The sequence below is a fragment of the Rosa chinensis genome, chromosome 7 (genome assembly GCF_002994745.2).
Source record: "Rosa chinensis cultivar Old Blush chromosome 7, RchiOBHm-V2, whole genome shotgun sequence".
Classification (NCBI taxonomy): domain Eukaryota; kingdom Viridiplantae; phylum Streptophyta; class Magnoliopsida; order Rosales; family Rosaceae; genus Rosa; species Rosa chinensis.
Genome location: NC_037094.1, coordinates 54379562 through 54391783, shown reverse-complemented (window position 1 = coordinate 54391783; position 12222 = coordinate 54379562). Strand labels below are relative to the sequence as shown.

Here is a 12222-nt window from a genome sequence, read left to right as displayed (position 1 = left end):
TAGTCCATAAAGTTCTAGCATCAACATATGAAATGGTCAAAAAATATAGAGTCCAAAGTTTATAAAAGTCCATCATTACATCCACACTAACCTCACAAATTAAAAATGTATAAGTTCACTAAAAGATTAAACATCACAAAAAGAATGAACCAACATCAACATATGAACTATGAAGGAGGGCAATGGCATGATCTCAAGCTCGAAAAGATAAAGTCTTCAACTTTGGAGGTAACATTCTGCTCCGACTACTCCCCACTGCAGCTCCACATGGCATCTTAAGCATCTCTACATTAGTATAAGAGAATAATAAAAAGAAAAACATTAGAAAAAAAATACATGCAATCATATATAAGATAAATTATTACAACTTCATTAACCCAAAAACCTTTAACTAAGAAAATAGAAACTATTACCTCTTTCCGCTTCTTCACACAACTCCATCTCCCCAATAGTAGGCATATGATGTTGATACAAATCTTCACTTCTAAGCCAATTTTGTGTACATATCAAAGCCTCCACCATTCTAGGACTTAGGGAGATACGGTACGTATGGATCAATAATCCTCTCACTTGTGCTAAAAGAAGATTCCGAAGCTATGGTTGACACCGGAATAGCTAGAATATTATTTGCAATGCGGGCCAATATAGGATATTTACACACTCCATTCACCCTCCACCAATTCAACAAGTCAAAGCCTTTACCATCTCCTTCAATAGGATCTCCAAGATATCTATCTACATTGTTGTTTACAATCTCGGCTTTCTTTGCTCTTCTCCTTTCCTCCTTCTCTTTCAATCTTCTTTCTAATTCCGTAAGACCCTTATTTGAACTAGAACTGGATATCCCCTCACTTGATACTTGAGGACCACCAACCTCACCAACACTTCTTTCCCTTCCCTCTTCCTCCTACACCTTGTAAAGGTCATACAAGAGATCTTTCACACTCTTTGTGTTAGCTTCCACCTTTTCATCCATATCCCCATCATCTAGAATCTCAAAATAGTCAACAACTTTCTCAAGTTTATGACGTGGATCAAGAACAATAGCAATGAATAGATAGTGATTCAACTTATCAAAGCTACCCCAGTACTTTTCAAACTTGTCTTGCATGGGTGATGCAATCTCAGACAAACATGGGTTCTTTTGTTCTTGTAAGAGACCATAAATAGAGAGTAAATCACCAAAAGTATTATGAACGGTAGGAGAATTAGAACAACATACCTTCAAAGTGATTTCATAAAATCGTCTCAAGAAATCCACAAATTGCTCCCCATATTGCCAATCAACACTCATAGGTGGCCCTTCTTTTGGCTTTTAACCCTTGTCACCTTGGAGCCATGCCTAAAAACTACCCGCATCTTCATCCACCATTCTATAAAAAACTTTTTGGAATTTCAAAGCCTTTTCCAACATCAAGAATGTGGAATTCCACCTAGTAGGGACATCCAAAATCACAAGCCCTTTGCACTCTAGTTTCACCCTTTCAACACATTCCTTGAAAAAATCAAGCCTTTGTGGGGAGGATCTAACATACCTCACCGCATTGCGAATGGCCCCAATGAATATCTTCATCACACTCAAACCATCATTGACAATCAAGTTCAAAATATGGGTCACACACCTCACATGCAAATTCTTCCCTTCATGCAAAAGTGCATTAGAGACACCCCAATCACCTATCCTCCTACTCAACTCCTTCAATGCAATATCATTTGATGAAGCATTATCAACGGTGATTGTGAGAATATTCTCTATACCCCATTCCAACAAACAATCCTCCAATAGCTTAGCTATAGCCTCTCCCTTATGATTTGGAATCACACAAAAATTTAAAATTCTCTTATGCAACACCCAATTATCATCAATGAAATGTGCTGTGAGATTTAGTGAGAACCATATAATTAATGTTTTGAATAGAAGTCCAAGTATCGGTTGTAAGAGACAACCTATATCTACTCAATTGATCCATCAATTTTTCCTTTTCCCCTAAATAAAGCTTTAGGATATCATTTGCTATTGTCTTACGGGAAGGAATTCTCCAATAAGGAAGAGTTCTACCCATCAAACGCCTAAACCTCTCTCCCTCCACATGAGAAAATAGTAGCTCATCTAATATAATGTACTCCACACATAACATAGATGGCTCTTCCTGAGTGCATTCTATAGTACACAACTCACTAGTTGGTTTTTTAAAAGAGAAAATCTTTTGCCTTTTAGCTTTCAACATCTCAATATTAGGGGGATACTTTAGACACTTTTCCATATGATTTAGAAGGGAGGTTGTACCATTCTTCCTAGGATCGGAATGGTAATCTTTCCCACGATAATTACAATTACCCTTAATTCTACCATCCACCACCTTCCTATCAAAATGATTCCAAATATCTGACCTTTCTTTTCGTTTCAACGCCACAAGGATGCTTTCCACACTTCCATCATCTTGAAGCTTGGTTTCTTCACTTCCTTGAGTTCCTTGAACTTCCGGAGTTGCAGTAGAAGTTCCTTCGTGCGGAGGTATTAGTGTTGTAGATTCACCAATACTAGTGTTGATCTGCAAAACATAACAGAAACTGCAATAAGTAACAAAAAACAAAAACTGCAAACATAAACAAAATACAAAAACTGCAATAAGAGACAAAAAAAAAAAAACAGAAACTGTAGTTTTGGTGCGCAAAACACATACTGCAAATAAAAACAAAAATACATAAAACTGGAATAAAAAACAAAATATAGAAACTGCAGTATTGCAAACCTCAAACTGCAAACAGTTTTGATATATAAGAAACAAAAAATAGAAACTGCAGTTTTTAAGTGCAAGACAGAAACTGCAAACATAAACAAAATGCAGAAATTGCAGTTTTTAAGCACACAACAGAAACTGAAATAATGACAGCACAAAATAGAAACTGCAATAATGACGGCACAAAACAGAAAGTCAAACTGCAAAGTGCAAACAGTCTTGATATATAGACCAAACAGCATAAACATGTGTAATATGATTATCTCAAATCCAATTTCCAGAAAATCCAAATCAAATTTCCAGAAAATCAAAATCCCATAGCACTTAAAAGAAACAAAATTGGTACCTGAGATGAAGAAGTTGATTTCGGATTAGCACCTGAACTAGTAGCAGAAGATTTAGATTGCCTCCTCATAATGTTTGCTACTGATCACTCCTATTCAAATTCAATGAGTTGCAATTTCAATTAGCTTACTGCATATAAAAACAGTAATATATAGTCTAGTATAACCTATTATTGGCTATTTAGCTTATTGCCTTACTCCATTATTCAATGATTCAATCTATTAACAACAAGTTTTACTCCATTATTCAATGATTCACAACATAATTGGCATAAGAAATGTAATTTTCTGATACTGCAAATATTTGCTATGGTGGAAAGCAGAACAACTAAGCAAGACTACATACAGTGCGGCAGACAGTGGTGATGAAGACCTGTAATGCTTGCTTCATTTTTTCAACTGCAAAATCAGAACATCAGTAACTAAAAATTGCAGAACATCACTACCAAACATCATTACACAAAATACAGCTAATCAAACCACCCCTAGATATAGACCAGTTAATCATATTCAAAAACCATCGTAAAACTGTGAATCACAACACTCAATTTTCATCACTAGCAGTAGCACCAATTCATTGACATAACTATAGCTGTTAATCCAAAATCTAATTAAATAATAATCACAACTTTTCTAAACCAAAGCATTTCAAACAAAATAAGCTCCAAGTATCCAACCGCAGCAAAACGCTTAGATTAACAATCACATAATAAGCATCAGAATATGAAAATATGAAATATGAATAACGTCTGAATCCTACCCCGATTTGAACATCAACCAAATCAACACCAACAACAAAAGATTGAGAGCGAGAGAATCAAAGAAAAGAACCCACCCTTACCGGCGTAACGATCCGAACGAGTATACTGAGGTGGAGGTGGCTTGCTGCTGTGGAGGAGAACTAGTCCAGAACTCCAGAAAGAGAGGACTAGAGGAGGCGAGGAGAATACGCTGGTGAGGAGATAAACTAGCCCAGAAGTCCAGAACACCCCTAAATATCAGATCGATGACGTTCAGCAAAATGAGAAACTCAATCAGAAACTGAGTGAATCAAGTCATGAATGCACTAAGTTAGTCAATGTATTTATGTTGACAAAATAACAGTAGATGAGTAGTAAATGCGTAATTAATGAGCAGAGAGGAGTGGACCTTTTATAGGTGGGGAAGAGACTGATCTCTTCCTCGTTTTCGATGTGGGACTGATATGCTTCAGTTTCCAGATTCTGATGCTTCAGTGAGCTTGTATTGGCGCGGCACATGGCGGAGCATCGACGGTGATCTGGGGGTGAGCCGGAGTTCAGGCGGTAGCCTGCTTGGCGGTATTTCCGTAGGTCACACCGTTGATGGTTGTTGGTACCGCTGGCGGTAATATGAGCGTGGCTCATTATAGCTAATTATGCTTGGCAAATGCTTATGTAAGTACAGAGATCGTCACCTCCCTCACCTCCACCGTCTGTAAGAAGCTCGCCTTCAACCTCATCCGCTCCACACGCCTCACCGCACCACCCAAAGCTGGTTTGGACACCCAAAGTTTTCTGGGTGTCGAAACCCCAATCACAAAAACTACTTCATTACTCAAATTATCGCCAACATAACACCAACCAATCAATTGTTCATTACTGTATGAACTTCAGCTAAGGTACCTGAATAGCCTTGTGCTGGTGAGCCAAGACGACACTGTCCTGATGAAGCAAACAACACCCTTCCAAAACTTGAAGCGCAAGTGAAACCTCTAGGTCAGTTGAAGGAGTGGTGATTTTCAGAGGATCCACACCGAAAATGTGATCCAAATTTCTCACCATCTCATCCTCCGCCTCTTTGAGTGGGTGTTGAAACAGAATCAGGCCACTGAAACTAAGAAATTAAATCCCAACCATCAGAAATCACATAATTATAAGAATGTGAAAATCGAAGTGCTAAAATTGCGAGACCTTGAAGATCTAGAATACATTGGGTCTGGAAGAAGAGGTTGATGGTGGAGTCGGACTCGACGACAGATTGGAGGAACTTGAGAAGCGAGCGAATGCCGCGGACTCAGAGGAAAAAGAACTCGACGTGGACCTCTCTCAGGCCACTTCGGAGTGCGCGCGTGACCTCACAGTAAACTCTTTGGGTAATCAACGAGTTGACCAAATCGCAACTGATTTGAATTTGATAGCAACTGGGTTTGATTTTGGGGTGAAGAAGAAGAAGAAGAAGGAAAGGGAACTGGATGGGTTTGGTGGCGTGGAAGAGATTTGTCCGATTTCTGGCTGCACAAAGACATCCTCTGATTTTATTTTTTTTAAATCTTTTTTGTAAGAATGTCCATTTTGCCCTTCTTGTGGGTTGAAAAGCTGAAAAGTGGGCCCCCATGTCTGCTCTAACTCAGCAAATGACGTCATTTTTTTATCCAGATTCAAATTTTGGACTCAAGTGATGTTGTTTGAGAGTACAAGAACCAACGCGATTAAAAAAAAAATGCAGGGACCAGATTGACTTTATCCCTAAAATTCAGGGGGTTGAAATGAATTTAGTCCTATTAACTATAGCCTATATACTTACGGATATGGTACCACTTTTAGATGATAAACTGTACGTATGCACCGGTCACCTGTGGAGATTGTGTCTACATGACACATGCATTCTATCTGGATTCATTTGATGAGTTTGGCTCATTAGGTGAGCCAAATGAAACTTTTCGTTTTTATTTTGTTCCATTTCTTGTGGAAATTTTTATTAGTACAAGTTAGAAGCCTTTGTGTTTTTTTTCCTGAGGATCAAGAAATATTTGTTAGTAAAATTTGAGAGCCTCTGTGTTTTTTTTTCTCTTAAGGATGAGAAAATTTTTCATCAGTGTCAGGAAATTTGCCTTTGTGTTCTATATGATCAAGAAACTTTTGTTAGTACAAGTTGGGAGGCTCTGTGTTTTTCTATTTTTCTGAGGGTAAGGAAATTTGCCTCTGTGTTTTTTTTTTTCCTGAGAATCAAGAAATTTTAAGGATTTTTGTCTTTATGGGTCAAGGATGGCCAACTCTTATGTAGTAAATATTTCAAACAATGAGCCTTGATTTATCTATTCTAATTTCCAAGTTGGTATGGCCCTCAGTCTCATCAATCAGTACCGCATTACATGGTACCAAATAATGCAAAGGTAATTTTCAAGCCAATAAGATAGGAAATCCAATCCACTCGATATAAAGATGCTACCTCAATTATTTGTCCAGCAGTATCAATTATTGTAGGGACTGGAGAGGAACAAACGATTGGACAAAACGAATTCAAGATGATTTTTGTAAGAAAAAGGTTCTATTTTAAGGGGAATCATGCACTAAATCAGACAATCAGTGCCCTAAATAAAGTTGGAAGTGGGTGGCCTAAAGAAAAAATTGGGTTCGAATTAAATGACTAATGTTCTTTTTTTTTTTTAGAATAAAATGACTAAATGCTAAAAGTGCAATCAAAATTAAAGAGCAGTAATTGGTAATTGTATTCTTTCTTACCCTAACCTTGTATGTGAAACAAAACAAAAGAAGATTATTAATGAAAATGGAGCGGATTCTCTGAGGCACTGACGCAATAACCACCAGTCCACCATCACCAGTTAGGACATGACTTAAAGTCGTGTTTAACATTATGATATTTTTAGAATCTGGATGAAGAATAGTGATGACATTTATGCATTGACTCCGGAAGCACACATGACTTGGGATGCCGACGCTGCCACCACAATAATGCAAGGGCCTCACGCATGAATAGCCGGGGTTGCGCCAATTAGATCTGTGAGGAGTATATATAAGTTATTTAAATATTGTTTGTTTTCTTTTCTCTGGATTATTGTCACAGACGCTGAACATAGAATTGTCTTAGATAGGTTGACAGATTATGGCAGCAGCAGTTGTACCGAACGGAATTGTTCCTGAAGTTCTCAAGTACTATAACTTTGAGGATTGGAGCATACGGGTCAAGACCTACCTGTTGGGGAAAGAACTCTGGGAAGTTGTTGTAGGCACTGAAACTGAACAAGAAGACGACAAAGCCAAATCTAAGGCATGGAGGAAGAACAATGCCAAAGCTTTGCATGTAATTCAATTCTGCTGTGGGGATGATGCCTTCTCCTGCATCAGTGGCCTCAGCACGGCCAAAGAAGCCTGGCAGGCTTTAGAGGAAGAGTTCAAGCGACCTGGAGTAATCGAATTCTTCGGTATGTAGGCAAGTCTATTAATTTGTTATATACACCAGTTAGCAATTTAGCATCTCCAACCGTAAAAACTTTTTTTCTAGCTAAATCATCTCAAACTTAAATTTAATTAGTAAATTTCTAGCTTTTGCTAAACTAAAATAAAAAATTAAAAAATTAAAAATTGAGTGTTTAGTTTTTTGTTATTTTCTCTTTCGTCTTTAACTAAATTTAGTTAGAGATTGTAACTAAAGCCAAATTTGACTTTTATATAGTTATTATGCTAGAATGCTAAACTATATCAAATAAGTCAAATTTTTAACTTTATGTTAAAATAGCTAGTCTGTTGGAGATGCATTAAGATCAGCCTGCCTCTTGTTAATCAAATTGGAATGTTTTTTTGAAGGGTTTCAAATTGGAATGTTTAAAGAGGCAAGGTTTCGGGGACATACATGTACCCTATTATATAGGAGAACATAATGTAGGAAAAAACGTTAGATGACTAATCACTTAGGTTTCCACATGTTGTTCTATTATAGGGAGGTCACATAAATGAGGTGGCGTTACTGTAATATGGAAAAACTTCTCATAGTGTAGTTGTAGGCCACTGATAGCCCTTAACCTCCTTTAGGTTTGATTTTGTTTTTTTACTATTTGATCTTAAAGAAAGTTTACATATTCCCGAATGTTTCGACAGATCTCAAATTTGGACTTGTGTTGGCCGTATAGCAAGAAGATATTTGATTTAGTGATCGATGAGATTGTCATTAGTGAGTTGGACTTATCATGTATCATAAGTTTATAACCAACTCACTCAAAGACTTTGTCATCAAACCCATTAGTTTTAAATCAAAAACCCAAATGTAGTAATGACGTTGCTTAATCTCAAAAGATGTTGTAAATCATTCTCAAAGAAAAGAGAAAAAGGTATGCTGTATATATAAATCTCTAAATTTTTGGATTTGTTGACTAAGTACAAAAATTATATGTTAATTAACTGGTGATATTTTAAGATGCATAACGCAATCTTTTTTCAGACGAAAGACTAGTTGACAATGATGCTGAGCCAGGTGATGAAATTGAAATCATGGAAACAGAAACGACCGAAGGTACATTGTTGTTGTTGAAGACAATTTGAAATCTTTTTTTTTTTTTGAATAAAGACAATTTGAAATCTTATTAACTTCAAGTTTTAATACACTTCGGTAAAAAAACAGAGACTAAATAACAAGTGAATAGGAGTCCGTTTGACCTATACTTTTGCTTAGTTCGATTAGCAGAGGCGGAGCTACATTGGGGCACGGTGGGTCCCGTGCCCCAGTAAGATTTAGTATAAAATTTGTCTAGTTTGGCATGAATCATAATAGCTGGTTTGCTGTAGTGGTAGACTCTTTTTGGCATGTGGATGTGCTCCTAGGTTCGAGTATCACCAGCAACAATGCATTTTTTTCAAACATTAATATTTTTATTTCTTCTCAACAAAAAAAACATTAAATTTTAAATTCATAGATAAATTATATTTCCATTATGAAAAATTGTCTAAAATCTAAAAACTATAAGTTTGATTGATAAAATACTAGCCCCTTAACATGTGCGGAGTCAATTGGCTTTTTTATTTTTTATTTTTTAAATTTTTAGTTACAGCAGTTTCTCTCATAATTCTGAGAAAGTTTCTCGCTTTTTTATGGGAGGTATTGCAATCTTTTGAAATATGATATAGTCAATTGACTATCTTATCCTCATATATAAATAATTTATTTATTAATATTTATATGATGTGAGAGCATATATGATAGTTCAAAAATGTAACCATTCCCTCAAGAATTGGCTTAATTATATAAGATGTAATTTTAAAAAAAATATTGATCTTTCCGTAATATTATTTTAATTTTTCATTTCTATTAAAATTTTGATATATTTTAAATTTCAATTTTTTTTTTTAAACTTTAGAGTGCCCCACTGACTTTAAATTTCTGGCTCCGCCACTGTCGATTAGTATATCTTTTTTTTTTTTTAAGAAGAACTTTTATTAATCCAAATGATTAGAACTGTGGGAATAGCTACATAAAATATCACCTACTAGAAAAGAGGATCTACTCATATTCCTAATATAGAACCGACGATTATAGATACCATTAGTCAATAGAACTCAAAATCTAGCCACAAGAATCATTATTTCTTTTGGGCTATAGACAATCAACCTATTTTAGAAGTCCCGAAAAAGGCCAACCACAAGAAGACCCTGATCTGTTTTCGCACGTTATACCAAGACCACATTGGCTAGTACATATGCAAGGTAAGCTCCCTATTACATTGACGACAAGAAAACACCGAAATGAAAACAAATAGTCCCTGAATATGAGACCCAATAGCACAACCACTACACCAAAAAATCCAAACTCACGCTCAATAGAGGAGAGACTTTATTAAACCTACCCAAAAGCCAAAAAACAAAAACCTAATAAAATTACAATATAAGCTGCCACGGTTTTCTTTTTAACAAGCTTGACTCTAGTTTTCCGGTAACCTCTGCAATAAGGGAGAACGCAAAATCAGTAGACTCAATTCTAAAACTATGGCACCGAGGCCAAGGACTAAACCACCACCCATGACATGCTTGATCTGACCACCCAAGCTGAGATCTGCCACCATAGGAGCAACAACCTCTTCGCCACCCACCTACTCAGTAGATGATCACTCCCTTCAGCACAGATCCCGGCAGCCCATCTCCAACTACGTAGATAGATCATATTCCATAACCCTCTCGTCCTTGGAAAATGAAATAACAGTCCCAACCACTGTGCCACCATCCATCTCTAACCAGACGTCTGAGCAGCCAAATCTAAAGTTAAGAACTAGATCGAACTCCCATCCTGTCTCTTGTCAGCAAACCCCATCTTGCAGGGATCACCAAAATCGACTTCGCTACTACTTGAGAACAGAAGAAAGCATTGCACCATCGCCCCATTTGCTGAAGACCAGCTAGCAACGACAACGTAGAAGCTCGTCCAGCCATAGCCCGCAAACATCGGTGAATGCTGGACGCCACCTTTAACGTAGGGGCTTAACCGAACAAGCACACCACAAGTCCTCCGTTTTCCTTACCCTAGGTTGCATCGAAAATTTTGGAGAGGTAAAAAGAAGACGTCTTGTATAGGGGAGGATTCAGAGCACCAGCGTGCACTTACACCAACATAAATGGAAGGCTGTATTATATTAAATACACTTTTTATTTATTAAAAAAAAACTATTGAATATAAATATCAATGGTTAAAATCATCTTATAACTGTTGGGTCAAGTACATCGCCGACGCATAGAAGAATTTTCATATCTTCTACTTATCTACGCTAGTTCCTCGTTCATGAGTTGTTTGCCTTTCAAAATATGATGTGAACATGTAGTTTTTTCCTTTATGACATGTGAACACATGTTGATGTTATGCAAATGGAATAATTGATGTTGCAGCTAAATTGGTGGACTTTGGTTACAAAATGGAAAAATTGAAAATGACCAACTTGGGGCTAAATATATGAGGCAAAAAAAAGCCCAATACAACAGAAACTAAATAAGGCTGACCTGAAAATTTGGGTCACCTGAATTTTTCGGCCCAGACCAATTACATTCAGTTTTCAGTCCAAATTTTGAGCCACCGAATAATACGGTTGGATGCGGTTTTGGCCTAAAATCGAGCCGAGCCACCCGCACCCATCCCTAAGTAAAATCACAGTCCAAAGTCCCAAACATCAAGTTCGAAGTACCAGACAGAAATTTAAAGTTACAAACCAAATTCAAATTGTTTCCAAACCATAAATTTAAGGGAAAATCGTCCGTACAGTACCTGACCTTTGCCCCATTCTAAACTTCAGTACCTCACATTTAGAAAATATCATAACGGTACCTGACGTTCTAACCCCGACCGAAGATTGGTACCTGGAGCCGTTAGCTCCGTTAAAAAAATTGACAGCTGCCATATTTTGTTCATTAAATGACCAATTTACCCTTCCCCCCCCCCCCCCTTTTTTTTTCTCATATAATAAAATAAAGCAAAAAAAATTTGTTTTATGAAAATGCCAAAATGAAAGGGTGAGGACTGAGGAGGGCCGTAGGTGGGAAGGGGTCAAGCGGCGACGACGGGAAAGCTCAAGTAGTGATCTGCCCCCAGCAATTTCAAGGCGGCAGCGCAGCACTCCAACAAAGTCGGTGAGCAATCATCCATCAACTACAACCACCATCACCATTACCACAACAGCACTCCAACAGAGTCACTCGAGAGGCGAGAGTGGCTGGCTTCATTAGAAGGTAGCGGAGGAATTGGAAAGTCATCATCCATCAGCCACCATCACCACCACCATAGCCAAAACCACAACCACACGACCCTATCCCCAAACTTTTTGATTCAAACAACACCCATAGCAAATTTCAACCCAAAACACCACCAAAGTGATTAAAGGAAAACAACTTGAGAAGATTTCCATCTTGATCACTTTGATTTCCCGAAACCCAGACAAAGCCAAGTCCTTGAGCTAGTCATTGGGTTTACTTCTTGGCCAGGTTTAAAGTTGGGTACGACTCTGATTCAATGCAGAGCAAGAAGAAAGTGGAGCTACTAGAGAAGATAGTGGAGGAGAATGAGAGAATGGTGGGTCTGGTGATTAAACTGGTTCACCGAAAAAACAAACCCGGCTACTAAGGTCGCTGTTGCAAAGGGTAAAGCAGCTGGAGAGGGTTCTCATCAATGAGAGATTTAGGAGAAAAGGAGACATGATCCGTCAGCTCCGTCCATCTCCCCTCCTTCTCCATCCTCAACTCTACCATCAACTTCACCTTCTCCCAATACTTCGTCGGCCGCAACCCTAGCCGCTCGCCGCCTTCCGCCACTACAACAGCACCAAATTGGCTTCATGTTCATCGCTTCCAGCAAAATCGAACACGGTCAGACCGAGTACATAGCCGCCACTTTCGTCGTCAACTCCTTCT

At 37.8% G+C, this 12222-nt stretch overlaps 1 protein-coding gene across 7 annotated transcripts in view; it reads left to right on the top strand.

The window, feature by feature from the left end:
• The first annotated feature begins 6613 nt into the window (after positions 1-6613).
• Positions 6614-12222, top strand: part of LOC112179015 — a 40727-nt gene continuing 35118 nt past the window's right edge. For 2 of the 7 annotated variants that reach the window (XM_024317311.2, XM_024317309.2), the window contains exons 1-3: positions 6619-6846; positions 6939-7268; positions 8282-8353. In XM_024317311.2, the coding sequence (XP_024173079.1) occupies positions 6950-7268; positions 8282-8353 (391 nt within the window). In that variant the 5' untranslated portion in view covers positions 6619-6846; positions 6939-6949. Of the gene's footprint in view, positions 6847-6934; positions 7269-8281; positions 8354-12222 lie in introns of those variants that run through there. The other 5 variants (XM_024317310.2, XM_024317312.2, XM_040511239.1 and 2 more) reach the window with 5 other exon arrangements.